The 22,381-nt window shown below is 37.4% G+C and overlaps 1 protein-coding gene across 15 annotated transcripts in view; it reads left to right on the top strand.

Moving 5' to 3' along the window:
- Nucleotides 1–22,381, top strand: part of Etv1 (ETS variant transcription factor 1) — an 89,499-nt gene that overhangs the window by 29,952 nt on the left and 37,166 nt on the right. For 11 of the 15 annotated variants that reach the window (XM_010643362.3, XM_010643357.3, XM_010643361.3 and 8 more), the window contains 3 exons: nt 12,400–12,438; nt 17,346–17,475; nt 19,738–19,911. In XM_010643362.3, the coding sequence (XP_010641664.1) occupies nt 12,400–12,438; nt 17,346–17,475; nt 19,738–19,911 (343 nt within the window). The remainder of the gene's footprint in view (nt 1–12,399; nt 12,439–17,345; nt 17,476–19,737; nt 19,912–22,381) is intronic. The other 4 variants (XM_010643364.3, XM_010643366.2, XM_010643367.2 and 1 more) reach the window with 3 other exon arrangements.

The following is a 22,381-nucleotide window of genomic DNA, read 5'->3' as shown; positions in this document are numbered from 1 at the left end:
ATCTATTTGATGTATGTACTGTTTTGAGGCCAGGTGATTTTGTGAGTATAATAGTAGTAATGAAGATTTGGAACACTGAATAGCTCAGTATCCTTGGGAAGTAATAAAATACAATCATCTATTTGATGTATGTACTGTTTTGAGGCCAGGTGATTTTGTGAGTATAATAGTAGTAATGAAGATTTGGAACTGGTAATGTCAGGGCACAGTTGGAAAGAACTGAAGATGATTGCATTTGATGTAGCGATGAAAGAGTTTGGGATGTCATCATTGCTACCAATGCCCAGAGCACATCTCCCATAGGTGGATGTGTCATCCGTTACAGACCAGAGAACCAGCCATTTTTAAGCCAAAGTTTGGAGACTCCTAGCAATTTGGAAGTTACATGGATTATGTGCATGGTTGTGATGTCAAGATAAGATAAATAAACATTTACTATGGGATGTAGTTCTTAGACATTAAATATATATAAAGAAATGTGATTCCTGCTTTTAGAAAGCATGCTGTAAATGGAGACAAGAGGGGAGAGAGGTGCTGTGACTTGTCAAGACAAGGTGGCCAGGGAAGTTTGGGTAGCACTTGAAGTGCAGGCTGCATAAGGTAGGCTCCAGGCCACCAGCTACTAATGCCTAGCTGATTACCTTGGTAAATCATTTAATCCCTGGATATGTCCACTTCCTCCTCTGATGGAGCTTGAAATAGTAAGGATGGGGATATAAGCATAAAGAAAAAGTAAGCCAGAGCAGTAATGGGTATTAACACAGCTACTATTATAGTAGAAACAAAAAATGTTACCTGACTACAGATTATTGTCATAGGCACTAAATGCTGTCGACTCTGTTTTATTAGATCAACACAAATTGATATAGTTGAAAAAGGCCTCATAAAGAAAATGAAGCATGACCTGGAACTAGAAACCTAAATTTATGAAATCTTAGGAATTATACAAATCTAGTGATTACTCACCCAGTATCTCTGTGTTTGATAGGATATAAAAGCTAATTCTTAGCACGGTGTTCCCTGTACATTAGGTCCTCTTTGAAGTATCCCATATCCCTCAAGAGATCTAATTTCCACAACAACCTGCTTTAGTGGGAACTCATTCTTGGTGTCTTTTCTGGTGAGAAAAATCCAGAGCAGAATAGTCAGATGCAGGACCCATAGCAACCTGTTATAGATCTAGCTCTAGACAACTCCTACCCACTCGGCTATACTGTCCTTCAGTTAAAGTTGTGTGCCAAAACCAAGGTTATTAGGGGCAAAACAGTTTGCCCACAGAGCAACAGAAGTGGCAGCGAATCCTCCTTTGTACCCCATTTTCAATATATTTGTGCTTATCACACATTAATTCATTCTTCGAGACTTGTGTGATTTATTCAGTAATGAAGAGAGCACCTATTAGGAGCCCATTAGGAGCACCTATTAGGAGTGTTAATTTCACTGCAGTAAGAATGAGCATTTCCTGTCTTTCGCAGAGAATGGACACAGTGTTTGACTATGGCAGTGTGCAGTGGACAATGGTGGGCATAAGAAGTTTCACAGGTCAAAATAAACCAAAATCTGTGAATTAGCAAAAGTCAGTCAGATATATCCACATCTATATCTAAATCTATAGCCATCTCTATCTCTAGCTATGTATCTATCTGTCTTTGGGCCATTCAGGAAATTTCTCAGGATGAAGTTAGATGTTACAGGATTGGAGAAGAGAAAAAGGATAAAAACAATACCAGAGCGGTCTAATGTAGTTTTTGTAAATGTACATTAGCATATAGGCACACTTACACTAAACCGTATTCAAAATAAACACAAAAAAGAATATATTTTAAACATTTCATAATTACATAATAATTCAAAGAAATATTCACTGGTAGAGAATTGATGATAGGTTGTAGTAGAAGAGGAGAATCGGGCTTTTTCTGACTTAACTTTTATCCCTATGCACAAAGCTCCTATTTACAAAGCTCCTATTTACTTCAAAGGGTTGAGGAGGAGAATGCAAACCAGGCCCATTATGTTGTGATCATGCGATTGTTTTGCAGGTGGTATCCATGTGTTTTTCCAAAGCTCATCTTTTCTATTTGCACACTGGAAGGGGAGCGGAGTGCTCTTTCATCTTCATGTTTTTTTTTGTTTTTCCTAATTTCTTGGAACTATCAGTTACAAAGAGGATTGTATAAATCTTTGTGTGTTTAAGCGCTAATGTAGGCTACTGAACCTATCAGTGGGCTACAGTATTTGAGACACCTAATAGCCTCCTTAAACCCAGAGTTACAGAAAACACGTCGGCAGAGTTGTGCTCTAAAGAATTAGCTTACAATTCAGGAAAGAGCATAAAAGAGAAATATAAAAAAGAAATCCATTTAACACACAGGTCTCCTACATTGTGTTGTGTTGGTAAGCAACACAGCAGCTCATCCTTGTCTACTGTACTGTTTGATCACGGAATGATAGAACAGTGATTGTCCTGTAGTTAATCTGTGTTCTATATCAGGCACTATAACACCTTTTCAATCAAATGGGCTAACATGTAAGAATCTGGAAAGGTTAAACTTAAATAGGTGCTGTAGGTGACACATCAATAAACGTAATTTTGACAGTTTAAAAGAAGGCAGTTAAACATGAGAACACATCCGTGATTGGATGTACCCACTCATTTAAAGAGAAATCCATGTATACAGTCCTCATAACCACATCTTAAAATTTAAAAACTCACAGATGTATAACTAAGATTTATTTGAGTCAAATTTATGTGGAAACTGAATCAAATGCAGAAATTATTTTCCAGTTAGTTCCTGTATATATTATGAGTACCATAAAACTCGCATTGTGCAAGAGTTAGTGTGATCTGAGATGGATTTTGATGTCTCCATAAAATGCTCTGCCCAAGACAGAAGTAAAGGGATTTGTAACAATGAAATATTATTGCCTCTGTGATGTGATTTTCCATTTCTGATAACACCTGTCCACTACTGCTGCCTACTTATGCTCTTCATTTCATGTTTGATGTGGTAATCTAATTTCTTATTTACAGTTTAGAAAGTCAAAGGAAAAAATACATGTTGCCATGACACTCCTGCTTGGGAACCAAATTTAGTAGCAGGCGAGATGTCTTGGTTCCCATTAAACAGGGCTTGGTTCCTGAAAGATCAGAAGGATTTTATTCTGTGGCTTGTTGTATAATGCATCCTCTAGGACAGGCTTTCAGGTATTGTAACAGGGAGGCTCTAGATTTTAAAAAAGGAAAGGGTGCAGGCTTGATGGTATGTGCCTGTAAACCCAGGACTCAAGAGGCTGAGGCAGGAGGATTGCCACCAGTGTGAGGCTAGCATAGTGAGCTGGGCTACACAGTGAGCTGAAAGCCATCCTTCACTATATAGTGAGACCTGTCTCAAAAAACTAAAATATCTGAAAGACTTAAAGGCAATACCATTGCAGAGATACCTGCACACCCATGTTTCTAGCAGCACAATTCAAATAGCTGAATCTTGGAAGTGGCCTATATGTCCATGAACAGATGACTAAAGAAATGAATAAAGAAAATATGGTGTTTATACACAAAGAACTACTACTGTGCCATAGAGAAGGACAAACTTGAATTGTTTCTAGGAAAATGGATGCACCTTGAGAGCATAATGTTAAGTGAGATAAATCAGATACAGTAGCTTAAATATCTCATGGTTTTTCTTATATGATAAACCCAAAGTGAGCAAAATAGAAGATCATGGGAAATAGGGGGATAAATCTTTTTCCAAAGGGAAGAGGATCAAGAGATGGAGGAAGTAGAAAGGGCGAGGAGGGAAAGGGGAAGAAAAAATAATTAAGCTGTGTAATGCACGTTTGCCATCTCCAAAGAGGAATATAATCATTCTACTATAAATATATACTAAGAAAAAAATGAAAACTGAAAAAACAAAAATATGCACAAAAAAAAAAAGAAAAAGAAAAAGAAAAAAGATTCCTTGATTCCTTTGAACTAGCATCCGGGAAGTTCCTTCAAGAAATGGCTAAAGTATAATAAAAATTTAAGGATAGTTTCCTACACATTTAAGAAGCTCTTGGAATTACTATAAATAGGGTTAAAATTAAGACTATTTCTTAGGTTACAAGTGTACATAATTAATGAATAGTTGTATAATACGTGATTATATATTTTCAGCTTTTCTAACAATTGTATTTCACTTGATCATATCAACTAAGTCAAATATAATTATAACTTTGTATAAATATGTCTCATTATAAATTGCCCCCCGAGTATTGAAGTCAGATGTACCAAGTTATATATCTATGATTAGACTACTCATTTATCAGTAACTGCTCATTCTAAAGACTGTGACAAGGGACAAGAGTAGTATCTTAACCTCGTGAGTGTGTAATATCTATGTATGATATGACCTGGTTCATTTGTGATTTGTGCCTTCTCAAGAAGATTCCAATGCAAGATTACAGGTGTGTTCTTGCAGAAAAAATAAATTAGTGTGTCAAAGAAATCATAACAGTTACTTTAAAAATGTTAATGTAATTGAAGAAATCTTCATTCCAATATTAGCTTTCACAGAGTTATATCCTTTAACTGTGCAAATGTGACCTGTGTATTCACTGATTATTTACATTTTGATTCCTTCAATGGTTGTAAAGCAAAACTGTTTCCTTATATGAGTACCTTATATGGTCACTCTCTCTGTGTCTCTCTCTCTCTCTCCCTCTTTTGAGACAGGACCTCACTATGTAGATCAGGCTGGCCTTGAACTCATGGTGATCCCCCTGCCCCACTCTCCCGAGTGCTAAGGTTACAGGCATTTGTCACTGTGCCTGACTTATGGTGTCTCTTCACTGTTGATTTCATGATCATGGTTAAGTCTATCCAAGTGTACCTTATTTGGTTTCTTGTATCAGCATTTGGCTTGTTTTTGTGTTTTAGGTGAAGGCTATGCTTGGCAATAAAGATTTGTGGTTTTTTATTCTGGTGCAATTCTTGTGCCATAATTATTAATAGTTATTGTTCAGAAATGAGAAAGAGTACAAGACCTAAAGTTTGATTCCCAATATTGGAAATAAAGAAGACAAGCAGGTCTGATTGACTAAGAAAGGTGGCCAGTCTTTAATGTCTCATATATTTCCATTTAGCAAGATTATCTAGTGTGGCCTTGTATTTACAATCCTCCTGCCTAAGCCTGCCAAGTACTGGGATTACACATGCAAGCCTGTTAGGCAATTCTTAATCTACTAAAGTTAAATGAAAGAATTTTTAAATGGTTAAAATATTTTGGGTAAAAGTTATTTTCTGAGTGGTAATTCCTCATGGAAACTGTAATGATACACATCCAATTGAAGATTACAAGGCATTTTTAAAGGACATCCCCTAAGTTTATTTTGGGATGTGAATTATAAATTCTTTTCACCAAATTAATAGTAGGTTTAAATAAAATGTCTTCATAGGATTTACTCCAGCTAGTATTAATAACTATAACAATTGAGGCCAGGTGACAGATTATTTCTTAAGGAGGTATTTATTGTCAGGAAAATTGCAAAGTTTCCTTTGTAATTAATACATCTTTGGCATTTTGGCAGCCTGTAAAATTTTATTGGCATTATGGAAAGGTGTTTTTTTTGGCCCTAGCCAGTTGGCTCTCTTTTTAGGGGGCCACATTTTCCAGCTGTGGTATTCGGCACATATTTTCAGCTTTGCTTGTCTACCAGTGATGGGGTCTTTTTGAGCAAGGAGCCAAGTAACTCCTAATGTCTGACTTGATCTTAACCACGTCTTCACTGAGCAGAATGACATTGGAATGCTGCAGGTGTATCTCAATGATTTCAGGTTCTTTCATCCTTATCCAGCACGTCATTTTGGTGCTAAAGTAATCAATTCAAGGCTATGCAAATTATAGGCTCTGTTCACATACAGAGTAAAAGAAGAGCATGTGAAATTATGAAGCAAAAAGGAAGGTTCAATAACCTGAAAGAAATTAGAATTTTTTAGAGCAGTAAAAGTTCACCAAATTGAAACTTGAAGATTACTTGAGGGGGTAAATGTTAAAAGAGATAACATACAAACATGTAAAGAAGTGCAATAATCACAGAATTTTGTTAGCTTTGTGAGAGTGGTATGTAGATCTGGGACTTCAGTTATCATAGCCGTGATCGTCTCTGTCTGAGCGCCGTATGCCACCCACATCTCTTACCTCTGAGAGTATTGGAAGACTTGGCCAGGTCATGCAAATGCATGTGAGATGAATTCTGAAATTAGAACTACACTGCTCTAGAACTGAAGACCTCAGTGATGAATTTATTTACATAATATAGGCATCACTAATTATTTATTTTATTGCTTTTAAAAGAGTACTAGAGAAAATGGTTATTTTTTATCAAAGTATTTATTTGGCTGTTGGTTCTGAGTGAATAAAATTTGTAAATCTCAGAAGTGGCTTGTTGGTACTTAATATTCCAAAGTGCTAATAGGCATTTTAGCATTTGGCAGCCCTCTGTGGCAATACAATATTAACTTAAATTTGTTTTGCATGTTAGTGTGGCCCATAAAGTAATTCATGTAAAACGTTAGGTTGATGCTTTTGTGTTTTTGAATTAATTGAAAGGCAAAATGGAGATCAAAGTTATCATTTAAGCAAGATATCTTGATCTATTACAGTCTATCACCTTTACCTAGTCTAGTCTATTATGTATGGTCTCCTTCCTTTGTTATAGTACTGAAGTTTAAAGATTGTGTGTCCCACTTTTTTTTTCTGAACTATGGGAGATCTATACAGATTGTGGACCAAGGGCAGCACTCTGGGATTGGTTCTGAAATGCTGGAGAGGTGAGGGACACAGGGTAGATGAGGGCCAGTTTTACACGTTCTTCCTATAGGAAGAGCAGGTCTTCGTGGTCAGGCAGTAGCTAGGACGGAGCCCCCTTGGTGCCTGGGTATTCTGCAGACCCACCTGTCACAACATTCTCTGGAACTCCTTCACGCTGGACTGAGAACACCAGGAAGGGAGGGATCGTCCAGCTTGTCCTCAGCTAGGAATAATAACAGATAGTGCCCATTGCTTCCCGAACATCTATTATCTTTTATTTGAAAGAAATTCCAGAATTACTAGGCAGAGAACTATCCTTTACTTTTGGAACTTTCGCAGGGTAAAAAGAGTTAACCACAGCAAAGCAAAGTGAGACAATTTCAGTAGAGGAGGTGCTTTCTGTGTCCACAAAGATCATTATTGGTGAATTTAATGAATAGAGCAATTTTTGAGAGATATGGATTTGGATGGGTATTTTGATTCGGGAACTTCATTTTCAATTATTAGATCTGTTTCTCAAATAGCTGCAGCTTGTTCAGTTTTGTTCCTGCCAGTTGGATATGAAGTACTGTATGTTTGGGCTCACTGTACAGAATTTGTTTCCAAAAAAATTGTGTCGTGCTGCTTTCCATCTACTGGACCAGTAGGGGTAGGAAGATCTGATTTGAAGCCAATGCAGAAAGCAAAACTGAGTAGGTTTGGATTGTTCATACATTAGGCCTTCCTTTCCCTGTTCTTACCCTTTTCCAGATGGAAGAACCAGTTCCCTCCCAGGGCAATTAGACAGAGAAGATGAAGATCATTTAGTACCACTCCTGCTGAAGTGCCATTATATTAAGTTTGGGTTTTAAAATTTAGAGGGATGAATCAACACAGTGTGTATTTGGTCTCTGTATTTTTCAATTAATGATGCTTTTAAAATTGGGAAAACAACTTTCCATCTTTTGATTTTGCTTTTCGTTTTATTAATATGATAATATCTTACTTTCCCACATCTAGTAGAAAGTAGGTGGTCCATGTAATCGAATTTAAAGGAGACTGGGAACACCCTTTAAAGCATCAAGCGGTTTTAAATGTCAACCGTATTGCACGCGCATCTTTCTAATGTGCATTAGGCACCCTCCCTTCCTAAATAAAGTATTTCAACACTATTTGACTTTTTCATGGTGATTAAGAATCACCGGTTTGCATGCCAGTTTCTGTTCTCCTCTGAGGTGCAGCACAGGCCTCAGTTATTACTGAGGCGTAAGGAGCTCTGTGCGTCTTTTACTAAATGGTCTCAGAATTTTATGCCCTCAGAGTTCTCTGCCATTGTCCTTTGCTGTGTTCATCAATAAGCAGGTTTTACACCCAGCATTACATTTTAGAGCTATAGGGAGCGTTTTTTAGCCTCCATTTTTAGGAGGAGCCCAGAGAGGCTGCACAGTTAGCCCATGTTACTGGGCTAGGTAAGTTTGGGGTAGAAACCTAGGCAGAGGTTGTATGACTGTGTGACTCCCAGTGGAATGTTTATCGTATCATATCAGGCCATGCTGTTTTGGGCTTCATTCAGGATATTTTTCCCTAACAGATTGTTCTTTATGTTTGATATTTTTCCCTCTTAATATGTAGTTCACCAACATAAAGAGAAATCAGGAGCAAGATGAAATACAAAACATAGTGAATAACAGTGAGGACCAGAAGTCCTGTTTCTACCGTAAATCATTTTTCTTCCTTGAGTCTTGGTTTAGCTTCTGTATAAGGAATTGTTTGGACTAAGAATAGCTGTAACAAACATTTTTCGAGTACTTACCATATGCCAGTTACGAAGTTCTCGTGTGTCCCCTCACTCAGTTCTTCCACAAACCCGGTGAAGAAAGTGTGAAGTCCTCATGTTACAGAAGGGGAAACTGAGTAACATAGAGGTCTTTTAGCTAGAAAGTGGCAAAGTCAGGACTGTCTCCGAGGTCTTAATCAGTGTGCTTTTGTTTCTGGGAAATACACGTGTTCTAGCTACAATGCCTAAAGGTGAGGGTTTGAAAAGTAACAAGGCTCACATGTAGCATTACAAAAGACCCACTCTCTACTCTACACATAGTGCTTCACTACATTTTGTGATGAGGCAGGGGCTGTATTACCCCATCTGGCAGATAAGGAAGTAAAGCTCAGAGAGGTCAAAAGGGTTATCTCGTCTTGTAGTTACTAAGTGGCAGTGGCAAGACTTGAAACCAGGTTAGGTACCTGATGGCTTTACCACTACTTGCTATGAGCTGAAAATGAGTACTTAAGTATCTAAGGCATCAGTCTCAGTGATTTTCAAATTATTGATTTATGATTAGAGGCAATGCGTGTGTGAGAAAAGAGGAGAGAGCATGTGTGGACATGTGTGTGCCCATCTTCATGTGGACATGTGCATGCTAATGCCTTTTTTGCTAAGGTAAGAGGCTCATACGGCAAGGAGATAAGTATGCAGAGTGAGTTTAGACCCAGAGATCCTGGAAGGTGGAGTGGTGAAGGAGGCAGAGTAGCAGATAGGAGAATGCAGATTCTGGCCAAAGGTGCAGCTGATAATGGGCTCAGTTAATGGCTGACCCGTTTTTCAAATTGAAAAGTGGACCAGTATTGTTGGATAATGTGCTTTTTAATTTTTTTCTGGAGAAGATATAAATCTGAATTTTTTTATCCATTTTTAATCTAGAATGGAATATTAAGTTGAGGTTTAAGTCATTACTACTAAGTGTATTTATTTGAAACCATTCCGAACTGAATAGAATCTCTGGCAACCTCTGATTTAGACTGTCGTTGGGGCTGGTGGTGCAGTGACTTTCTGATGACTGAGAGTTGGTGCCATCTTTGTATTCACAAAAACTTTCTTGACGAGATGAAGGCAGACCCAGACTCAGAAGAGCTATCCGTTTTATTCTGTTGATTAAGACATTATCGTAGTACTTTACAGTGTGGAGAAAGTTGTTCTATGGAGTCCACTTTTGATAAGTAGCTGCCTTGTGAAGCCACGCATGTCATCATCAGAAGGCTCCACTGGGCAGACTAAGGAGTCCTGGCTTCTCATTGCTGATATGAATTCCATTTCCAAGCCTGTGGACGATCGTGGTGGATGGGGGATGCAGTCCAGGATCACCTCCCAGACTTTCCTTCTTTATTCATACGTGCCCCTTCTCATGATCTTTCGGAAATCTTTGAAATACAGATTGCAGTTTCTGTTATTCATACCAGTTCCATATTGACAAAAAAGGAAAAAATAGTTGGACACTCTCTTCTGAGAAGTATGTGACTTCATTCAAACCCAGTACTGGTTTGCAAACTGCTCAGGAAATTCTTTGTGGGTGCTAAGGATCCACTTCGGGGAGCAGGGCTGAGGTCTCTGGACAATGGCAGAACCTTCCCCTGGCAAGAGGAACTCCTTTGGATGTTTTACACTTTGGGCCTCCTCCCAAGTTTTTTTATTTTATTTATTTTTTTTTGCTACACAGGCTTAAAGAAACATAGGCTCAATCCCCCAGACTTGAACATATCTAATGTCTGCTTCTGTTTAAAAACTCGGAGATTCATAAAAAGGGGAGAGAGACTGCCTTCCTTTGCCCTTTTCATTACTAGTAAATAACCTCTTGTATATTGTCAAAATTGTATGTAGGGGCAAACTAGGCTTAGGATCTCTGAGAGATGATAATATTCTTTTAAAAAGTTTATCATATTTCTTATAACTGCTCTACTTAAAGAATCTTATTTAAGCAAAAAAAAAAAATCAGCTTGCAGTGCTGTGGTCGAAATTCCTGTCTCAGAAATATTATAGGTGAATATATTTCCAGATGCTGCATATAATGGAAAATCATGAAAACTCGAATCAGGGTCTCTGTCCTTAAATGTGTTTCAGTTTGCATTTTGATAGCAGTTTAGAAATGTTATCGCTTGTTTCGTCACAGACATAATTCACATCTTTCTTCAGGCACTGTAAACAAGAGAAATGGCTTAATGGCCCCATAACGGCACTCTGCTGATAGCGGAGATTAGGTGCTTTAGTAATGGATGTCGGCGTGTGTATGTGTGAGTGGTATGTGTACACAGTGGGGGTGGGGAGGGCTTGGAAGAGGTAAATGGATTGGGAAAGAATCTTTGAGAGGCTCAGAGGCAGCTCAAGTGCCCTCTGCTTTTCTCTGTGTCTTGGAAGATGGATTTTATATAGCATGTGACACTATTGTCTTTATTTGTACACAAACCTTCCCCTTTGCTTCTCGAATGTAACTGAGCACTAATTGAGGTCATTGCCATCCATTTATCACCTGAAATGGAAGTGATATTAACTTAAAGTGAATGCTTTTCATCTACTGAATAAATTCCAGAAAAAAATATATATGTATGTATGAAAGGCTGCATACATTTTCATGCCATGTTTGTACCTGGCTTTAAATAATCTAATTTATGTGCCCCATTTAGTTTTTCCCCTTTTAAGGAATTTTTTTTAAAACTCTGCTTTAGCCAAGTGATATTTTTTTACAAGCACTTTGATGTCCATGGCATGATTTGTTTTGACTTTTTCAGTTATATTTTTTAAAAGGTGTGAAAAATTCTCCCATGTTATACGTCACCTTGGCCTAAGTAAATGCTTTGAAGTTCCTCAAAACTCATAAATTTGTAACGTTTTAGTCTCAATTTCATGTCATTTTTCATTAGCTAATTCATGCAATCCCTGAAAATTGACTACATAAATGGAACACCTTGGGTTTTCAGAGGCAGAGCAAACAAAGTGTTAATAGGTTAAAATGCAGTTTCCTTTATTGATGAGGTTAGTGGTATCTTGCCACTCTTCCTTTTGGCCTTTCATATTTTCTTTCTCCTTTTTTATTATATTACCATATTCTGGAAGAGGTATTGGCAGACTGTCCTCTCTCAAGGATCAGATTGTAAATATTTTAGGCTTTGCAGGTTATATGGTCTTTGCCCCTATTTGATTCAGCCACTGTAGCTCCAAGAAGCCCTGGACCATCCCCTAATAAGTGGGTTGGGAGAGTGTTCTGTCAAAACTTTGCTTATGGAGACAGGTAGGATGCTGCAGGTGGCCCCTGGGGTGTAATTTGCCAAGCCTTGCTCGAGAACATCATGCAGTAGAATATTCTAAAGCACTACTACAGACCAGAAATTCCAACCTCAGGGGAAGGAGACTGTCGTCAAGCCTTTGTATGTCTAGCTAGGTTTCCTTGATAAACTATAGACTTGCTTCAAAAGCATGGTTCTATTTAGAGAAGAATTAAAAGTGTGATGTGTTTCTTTTCTCAGGGTAATTGCTCTGTATTTACAGAAATTACTACTCTATTTCACTCTTAGAATAAGAGTTCAGGAGGAAAGCAAAGTGAAAGGTCAGAGTCAAGACAACTTGTCACTCTGTTTACCTTCACTGTCCGCATACAGAAAAAGTCCCTTCCCTTACTTGTGGCACTTTGGTTATCACCGTGCAGGAGCTTTAGATGTTGGATAGCAACATTTTTCCTTCAGTAGAATATGAGTAGTGTGATTTTTTAAAAGTCTTTGGTCACAGTAATAAATTGAGAGACAGGAAAATGTATGCAAGCAAGCACGTATGCTCTGAAAAGTTTTGTTTTTTGTTTTTTTTTAGATACAAGTGCCAAGAATATATTAGGTCATGTACACAAATGTAAGTATCACATACACATGAATTACACAAAGAATCCAATATACTTGCTATTAACTTTATTAGCAAAAATATTTTTAGAGGCCTAAGTAAAGCTCTAATTGGACTCCTAGGAGGTCTTGATGGTACGGGCCATGTCTTATTCTTCCTCTTCATTCCATCATTCCACATTTTCCTTCCCCTTTCTGCCTCTACCATAGTGCCTAGGATGCAGTACATTTATTAATTATTGAAGGAACGAATTCATAAAGACATATCCTGTGTAATGTTATAGCAATGCTCAAGCATGAAGGAAATTGTGTATATGAATAAATTTGAATTATATGCTGAAAGATTTGAGATTTAAAACCAAAGCCTGGGGCTCTGATTCTTAACCTGTTACAATTTAGTCTTAGGTCTTTAGTTAGACACAGTGCTTTGCTTGTTTATGCCTGCATTAGTCAGCTTTTGGTAACTGTGGCAAAATGCCTGAGAAAATTTAACTTAAAAGGAAGAAAGGTTTCTGTTCATACTGCCTGGGCCCTGTTGCTTGGTATGTCATGGTGGGAACACATGGTAGAGGAGATTGCTCACCTCATGGGCACAAGGAATAGAAGAGGAAGAGGAAAAGCTGGGACCCCAGTTCCTTTGCACAGACATGCCCACTGTTCTCTAACTCCCTCCTACCAGGCTCTGCTGTCTGGCTGGATGGTACATCATCTTCCAATAGGGTCACAAGCTCAGGACCAAGCCCCCAACACAAAGAGTACCTTGGGGAAATGCAAGACCCAAACTATCGCAATACTTTTTGAATAGAACTGAAAAATGGCAATAATAATAAATGCTTTGACTTGAATGATAATATTATGTAAATTTGTTTTTTTTTAACATATAGGAAATAGAATTTCCTATTAGTATTTCAAACCGAATCAGTTTAAATTGGCACTTAAAAGACATCTTTCTTAAATTTATGAGAATCCATCACCTTTACTATGGACATAAATAGAATTTGATTTATCTATTTCATTGTTTGTTCTCTGGACTGAGATTTACTGGGCATTTATAGCATAGTCTGTTTTCAATTTAAGGATGCAACTAATACTCTTATGTCATGATCATTTAGGAAATTGTTCTCCTTTGAGCAAGTTTTAAATTCATTTTCTCCATTTGTATTTCAAGTGTTCCAGTATGACTTTATATGTACATCCTTAACCAACATGTGGTTGTACTCTGTCACTCTTCATGCAAAGCTAAGGGCATTTCTCTACTCCAGCAAAAACATGACAAAATGTGCCCTTTTTTAAAAATGTAGGTGGAAAAATATTGCAAGCAAAATGTCTCATAGTTCATAGTTCTGACATGAAAACAATTAGTGATTTATCTTAACAATGAATACCATGACCCCAGTAAACTTTTGAATTAAGAAGTGGTTAAGTTTATTTTGGAAGTACATATTTTTAAGTCCTGGTATTTAGTAACACTTAAATTTAACCATTAGAAGAATTCAGTCATCATTAGTTAGACTTAAGATGTGGTTTTAAAGGTCAAGCTTCCATCAAAGAAAAAATGCAAGACCCATCTCTAGAGTGTTCTTTCTGCCTCTCCTCCCAAAGATCTGATTGTGTGGAGGAGTTGCAGATCATAAAAGTTTGCATGGAAAATGTATTTGAGGAATGCTTGAGAAAGACTGCGGATCTCATAGATAAATTATCTGAATTGTCTGAAGTCAGGGGTAAGGACATAATATCATTTTGAATAATGATTTCTCGGTAAATGAAATGAAGGAGTTAACTCACTTGATTTGATACACTTGAAGAAGGAAAGATTCACTTTAATTAAAAATACAAACAATGCAGATGCCTGTAGCTCTCTGCTCCAGACCCAGTAAGGATGGTACTGTAAGTGAAATGAAATGTACCTAGCAGCCCCAACAGCAGGCTGGAACCGTGTTCAGCAAAAGTAATTTAATTAGTGTTGATCATGACTCCAGATGATGGTGATTTGATAAGGAATAATTTAGTACTTAACAGCCTTTTACATGCACCAACTCCATGTGGGAAGGTAAAGCAAATTGCACAAAATGAATGTGCTGCTTTCACTAGTGCCTGTGCCAATGAGCTGGAAAACCGCCTGTGAGCAGACGCTCAGACTCTCAGCCCTGTGATGAAACACTCAACATGTTTTCAACTCAGTCCTCTCTGGTGGGAGTCTCTAGACTACCCTGACTTAAGAACAAACAAGAGAAGTCATTTCTGTGACATAGGATCTCCACGAAGCAGGAAATAAAGCATCCTAAGGTTCTTGTTCAGCAGGTTGAGGGTCTTCAGCCTGGCTTTCTCTTTTATTCCTCACATGTAGCAATTAAAAAAAAATCCACATCAACTCAGATTCATTGGATTACTAATTTGGCTTATGATTTTTAAAAAAAGAATCATTTTTTGGGGCCCAAACATATCGATTGTATGAAGAGAGTAGAAGCCCTCAATCACTAGAATTGGAGCACCTCTAGTGGTCTTCCAGTATTGGCATCTGAGGAAATGGAATACACTGCTCTCTATATAATTATGTTTAAGAAGTTTTTTGAAGTGTTAGACCTCTTTGAATGCAGTGTACACTGGACCTAAGTGTTGCAAAGCATCACAGTGGCTTGAGAATTTGCCCAATTAAGAGAATTACCTAGACACTTTTATAGCATACAAAGTCTTGATACATCTGACCCTAGTGAGTCAGAATTTCTGAGACTGGTATACTGTTTATTATGGCTGCCGTAAACTGGGTGACTTAGCAAGTGAAAATGGATTTATCAGGAATGGGTTCTGGAGGCCTGAAGCTCAGTGTGTGTATGTAGGGTTCTGAGGGCTGTAAGGGAGAACTTCCTGCTTCTCTCCTACTTCTGCTGGTGGGCTGGCTGTCTCTGGCTGTCTTTGGCCCTCCTTGACTTGTAGAAGCTCTATCTTCACATGCTGTTCTTTGCGTCACGTTCCTGTATTTCCACCCTTTTTAGGACACTAGTCACATTGGATCAGGGCCCACCTTAGAAACATCATTGTAATTAATCTTCCAAATAGGGTCACAACAGAAGTGAATTCTTTCCCTCTCAACTAGTTTTGCCTATTATAAAATTTCTATTTTGTCTATTCTTTTGTGCTTGGCTTCTTTTACTAACTCTATGTGAGGCATCCATGTTTTCAGATGCATTGGTAGGTAATTTGTCCCTTGTGGTTTCTACAAAATATTGATTTCATTGAATGAATATAGAAGGATTTATTTATCCACTTTCCTACAAATGAATGTTTTTGAGATTTTCATTTCTTACTATCATGAATAAAGCTTCTATGAATATTCTTATGTATGTCTTTTGGTGAAAATATGTATTCTCTTCTCTTGGATATAAACCTGTAAATATGATTATTTGACCATAAGATACCTGTGGAGATCAAACATATTAAAAATAAACTTTTGTGGGCTGGGGATTTAGCTCAGTGACACCACACCTGCCTCACAAGCACAATATCCTGAGTTTGATCCCAGGCACAGGAAAAAAAAAAGGAAAAAAAAATTTGTGGATGTGATGGTATAGGACTGCAATCCCAGCCCACAGGAGGCTGAAAGGCAATTTGAAACCAGCCCAAGCTATACAGTGAATATGAGGCCAGCCTGTACCACATAATGAAATGCTATCTCAAAAGAAAAAAGAAAAAAAACCTAAATTCATTCTTATATCTATATCCCCTCTTTCTTTAAAAAGTGAATTTGCCATTTATGCTAAAATTTATATTATTTTGATAGAATCTAAATATTTCATGTTTGTTGTAAATGTTTCATATTGAAGACTAAAAAAAAAAAAAAAAAAGGTTGTTAGGTTTTTCTTTTGGGGGGAAAAGCACCAGGGCTGGCATGTTATGCAGGCCCCCTACCACTTGGCTACTTCACCAGCTCTTTTAACATTTTTTTTTTTTTTTACTGTAGATTGAGACAGAACTTTGCTAAGGTTTATTAACCTGGCCTCAAATTTGCAATCTGTTAGCTTCTTGAGTAGCTAGAATTACAGGTGTGCACTACCATGCTTGGCTACCTCTTTGTTTTTGAACCTATGAAATATACATATGTCTATGTAAATATACATATTTACAATACATATTTCTTTTGGTCTTTATATTTTATAATCTGACCTCTGCACTGTATTAAGCCTGCATGAACACAGGCTAACCATAACCATACATTAAGTCATATAAAAAAAGAAAAATATCTCCTGATATAGAATAATTATTTTATGGTAGATTACATGTAACAAATAACTTTCATATATCTTTCAGATTTCACTCTTACAATTCTGGTGGGCAGGCACTTTAAATTTTATTTTATAAATAACCATAATCCTTAAAGATGTTGAATCTTTTGACAAAGCCATCATGAATCTCCCCTGGACTTCCATCTGGGTTTTCTTTGTCATCATCCTGCTTTCTTTCCATTAAACCATTACTACTGATGTAGTAGAGACATTTTCCTTTCAGTAGTGCCTAACTTTATATCCCAGTCTTCAGTTGATTCTTGGCCAGTTATTTGTTTCTCTCTCTCTCTCTTTTTTTTTTTTTCTGTTTCAGTTGTTGGAAATGTTTCTGAAATGTTTTCAAAATTTTCTTTCTGAAAACTAAGCTTGTCACATTGTTGATATTTGCTAAACAAATAACAAGTAATTTGATTTACCATCAGAGAAAATGTGGTCATATATTTTATTATGCAATAAAAGCAGAAAGGAGGATACAGAGATTCTCCAGAATCTTTTTTTTTTTTTTTTGCCACTGAAATTCATCAAATGTGGTTTTTGTTCTGTATTTAAGTTAATATGAAATGTTAATGACATTTTATCAGGAGAAGTAGCCACATTTCATTTTTGTCGGTAGTTTCATTTTGTTCTATTTATGTTTCAGTGGCTTTTCATGGCCTACCACTGAAAATCAAGAAAGAACCCCACAGTCCATGCTCAGAACTCGGATCTGCCTGCAGTCAAGAACAGCCCTTTAAATTCAGCTATGGAGAAAAGTGCCTGTACAATGTCAGGTAAAGCAGCGAGGTCTATGTATATTAAGTCATGGTTCTTTCTGAAATAAAAAGTCCAAAATAACATAAAACTCCCCGTCATATTTATGAGTTACATCTCCGGTATGTAACAAGCTAATTAGGTGATGTATTTAGCAGAACTCTAAAGAACCATTTGCTCTACAATCACACACTTTTGAGAATCATCATTTTAAAGCAATAATTTTCATCCAAATCGTTATTTGCTTTTTTTCTGTACTGATGCATTCTGGGTTTGAGAAGAGGGTCATATTTGGCACAAGCAGCCTTTGAAAGTTTCCATTAGAATGAGTGCATTATGCACTTTAGATAGAGAGTTGGTGGAAAAAAATGAAACATTTGGCAAGTCTGAGCAGTACATTAGTTATCTGACAGGCTTTGCAGATGATCTATAAGATACGTTCATGGGCAACTGCAATAAAACCAGAATTTTGTAGACTAATCAGAGGCTATTATCTATTAAAACGCCAGCCATTCTGATGATAATAAAGGGCGGTGCAGTCAAAGTCCATTGTTCATTTGTTAGAAAATTTGATAACCTATATGTTCATTAAAAACTCTTCACAGTAAATTGCATGCTTTTACTTTTCATGTGGGCCTCTAATTGCATAAAGAAAAAGTTGGCTCTGTCTATTGAATATTACTCTCAGTTACAGGAGAAACTTAGTTCTTAAAAGGACTTGGTTTGAAAACTTATAAAACTGATTTCAAATATTTGCCCTGTTCTCCAAGTTATATCAATTAGACTCATAATGCATTATGAGTCAAAGGCATTTCTATTTCTTCACACATTTATAGAATTCATTCTTTGTATCTGAGAAGGTTCTTGAAATTCAGATTCCTACCAACTCAGGGCAGCTGACCAGTGCTCAGGTATTTTATTGCTACTTGTTTTTGCAAATTTGTCTTTTATGTTTGCTTTTTGAAGAGATTCACCCGACCCAGGAAATTATGAGCCATCTCAGGTGAAAATTTAAAGATGTCATTAAAAAAACGATTTCATAACTATTAAAGGCATACTGAATTCAGAAAAAAATACTATTGATCAACCTGAGTTTTATAGTTTAGTGGGGTATTTTTTTGACATTGTCTTTATAAGGTGCTGTGTGTCCCCAGCATAGGTATTTAACAGACTGACGAATTTCCAATTGATGAACCAGTTAGACAGAGAATTGTCTTTGCATCTCAACATTGATCAGAACTGTGACTGTGAAATCCCTTTTGTTTTATATTTGACTTTCATAAATTAACAATACAGGAATTTCCTGAATATTTTGAAGCTTTGAGGGATCAATAATTTTCACAATGATATATGGTATATGTAATAAATTCTAGTACTTCTATCTTTATGCAAACAATGTAATTTAATACAACATTGCATGACAGAAAAAGCAATAGCTTAGGATTGAAAATGTGTCTTCTGATTTTTCATAGAAATAAGTCAGGTGAGCCATTTTATAAAAATTATTTTCACTCCGAAATAGTAGTAAAGGACATGGGTGAAACCAAACATAAGGGTCTTTATTTATGTACAGTTGACTTTGCTTTAAAGCTATGGGCATGCATGTAGCACATACTCTTCTATTTGGACAAAGTATTTTTGCATTTGAATATAATTTTTATATGAATGAAGTAAATTATTGTGTATGTCAAGGCAAAAAGGCATATTCCTTTCTAAGAAAAAATAGGTATTTGGTTCTTTTTATTCCTTTTGCAATACTGAGGCCTGGACTAGACAAGCAGTCTACCACTCAGCTACATCCCCAGCCCTTTTTTATTTTATTTTGAGGTAGGATTTTTCTCAGTTGCCCAGCATGGCCTCAAACTTGTGATTCTCTTTCTTGCCTTAGCTTCCCAAGTAGCTGGGATTGTAGCATTGTGCCATCACTCAGATCTTGATTGATTGATTTTTTTAAGAAAGTATAGTGATTTAAGCTGGAATGTCCTTTTTGTTCAGACATTTAAATAAAATTCATTTTTTCATAAAATATAAATTATGTATTTTGTATATATATTTATGTCACTACAAGATTTTGTACTAATTATTCTATCTTCTGTTTAAGAGCATTGTGAGTTTGAAGTCTACACTTTCTGGGCTTCAAAAATAAAACAAAAACCCCACAAAATTTTCATTTCCTTAGGTCCTAAGTTAAAATATCTTTTCTTCCTTGGAATAGAAACATTTTTGAAAATGATGCTTCAAAGCAACCAATGTTCTTCTCTTTTCCCTTGTTTCCTGGGCAGTGCCTATGATCAGAAGCCACAAGTGGGAATGAGGCCCTCCAACCCCCCCACGCCATCCAGCACACCAGTGTCCCCACTGCACCATGCATCTCCAAACTCCACTCACACTCCGAAGCCTGACCGGGTCTTCCCCACTCACCTCCCTCCAGATAACAGCTTCCCCATGGACCACAGGTAAACTGCACAGACTGTGCTGTCAAAATCGGTGTTTTCATTACTGCGCGAAATTCCTTTTCGCAATTCTGAAGGCCGATAGTAGTTGTAAGGAGAGCCAAGTAATTTTGCACAATAATTTGTAGAGAAGGTCATTTATAAACATCCCTTTTATAAACATTTAAATGGAAAATTAATCTATATACTGACATTTGAACATTTCCCTTTCACATTGCTTGAATTAAATTGCTTCACTTAAACTTTACATCAGATCATCCCATTTCTATGAGCATATGTGTGTACTTGTTCTGTAAAGTTGGAGACTAATTTTAGTAGGTGACTTATGCAGTTAGGTTCTTTACCTTAGACTGAGTGATTTAGCTATACATAATTTTACATAATATAACTTATTTTATTAAAACTATTTACTGGCCTTTCCAAGGGAAGAATATATAACATCAGTAAACCCATGACTCCGGAACCTGATAATAGGCAGTTAAAGAGATAGAGGCTGAGATAATACTCCTTACAAATGAGCAAGACAAGAGCCAGACATAGGACTGGAGACAATGCTGTAAAGTTACTGACTCCTAGAAATGAAGAAATTCATATTTCAATAAAATATTGGAAAACTTTTAGAGGCTTCAAGAGATGACTTAAATACAGGTTGATAGTAGCCAGCAGAATTCCTTCTCCCTTCCATTTTGCATTTGGCTATAACCACTGATGTTCTGGTGAATGTTCTGCAATGGATTTTGTGGGAAAATCATGAAGATCTTTTCTGTAGCGTTTGCTGAGTTGATGGTGTGAATCCACTCCATCGGTGACTATGAGCTGTCACTGTTAAAACTCTGAATGCCAAGTTGGAAAGAGATATGCAGTAGCAGCCCATGGTACAGTATTTTATCTTCTAGATATGGAGTCACAACCCCAAGAGCATAATTAATAGTGAAGTATAGTAAAATAATTAGGAAGTGGTAAATTTTCAGTTTCTATATCTATTTTTAATTATGAAATTATACAATTCAATTTTTAATGGCAGTGCTTATCAAAGAATCCCTGAGCATTTAATCCTAAGTCAGAACCATAGTTTTCTCTGACACACAATTGTAACAATAAACTCAGCCAAAGGAATCCTCTGGACCAGCGGAGGGAAGGGAAGCAGAAGACGGGCCACAGGCAACTTTGTAAATACAAGGGAGCACTCAGATCTGCTCTTTTTGGGTTATTTCATGGGCTTGATCTCAAATTCAGGAACTCTTTGGTATAAAGGAGTAAGATGAAGCTAACTTTGTGTCCATGACTAAGTCCTCTGGTGCTTTTGTTATTAGATGTTTCCTATTTTCTTTCCCTTCTCACCCCGCAGACTTGAGTCTTTGTCAGACCGAAATGGTATGTGCATCTGTGTAAACAGTTTTGTAAATACAGATGAAAGCATGCTTATTGCAGGGTGGGCCATTAAACAGACACACATTGTATGGGGCTAGAAGGAAAAAGTATGAAGCAAAGAAGCGAATTTTATTTTGTCCGCCTCCATTAACTTCCCAGAGTTTTTGACGGCCAAGGCGCTCATGCTTCCTAAGAATGCCAGAATTTCAGGGATAGCATTTGTGTTTTGTGCAGCCTTCTTATCTCTTGTGGAAGGTAACTGCTGAATAAGCATTGTGGCTCTTTTTAGGTGACCTAACTTGAAATGCTTTAGCCAAATCCATTTTAATTTCTCAACTTGAAGTCAGGTATTTGAGACTGGGAACAGCCGGCCCGGAACAACAAGAGGGAAGCTCAGGGTCTTTTCCCATTGCCCCCCACTGGGGTTTGAGGACAGTACCAGCTGGCCAATCCCAGGAAAACCTTTGAAGCCTTATGTTTCTGAGGAGGATTCTTAGAGGGTTCTGGCCAGCAAAAGATAGCCCATTGGTTATAAATGGCAACTCTGTTCTGGGAACAGATCCTCCCCAGGTAGGGCCCTCCAGCACCCCACCTCACTCTGGGAGTGTGCTGGGGCCAACTGGCCGGGGCTCTGCTTCCCTCCCTCGGCCTTGCTCCACTCCTAGGGCCAGCCCTTTGGCGTTTTTTCCTGAACCCACTGTGCAAGAGCCCTGTCTCTTATCCTCTGTGTCCCCCCACCATTTACACCCTGCGTTTTCTTTATCCAGGCGTTCATCAACATGTTCTCCTTACCCATTAACTTTCTCCCAGATTTTTTTTTGGGGGGGTATGTTGAAGTGAGCCCAGAGCCTTTACACTGAGATACATCCCCAACCCTTTTTTAGTTTTTATTTTTTGATAACATCTTGCTAAGTTCCTAAGTTGTCTAGGGTGGGCTTGAACTTGTGATTCTCCTGCCTCAGTCTCCCAGAGTGCTGGAATTCTAGGACTGTTCCATCACCCCCAACCCAGAAGCTTTCTCTATTACCTTTTCCCTAACCATTGGTCACTGGATCATAAGAATAGCATCGAGATGTACAACCTTTTTTTTTTTTTTTTTTTT

The sequence above is a fragment of the Fukomys damarensis genome, unplaced genomic scaffold (assembly GCF_012274545.1).
Source record: "Fukomys damarensis isolate Sample0158 unplaced genomic scaffold, DMR_v1.0_HiC HiC_scaffold_4, whole genome shotgun sequence".
Lineage (NCBI taxonomy): Eukaryota > Metazoa > Chordata > Mammalia > Rodentia > Bathyergidae > Fukomys > Fukomys damarensis.
The sequence above is the reverse complement of the archived record's forward strand: the minus strand, read 5'-3'. Positions and strand labels throughout refer to the sequence as shown.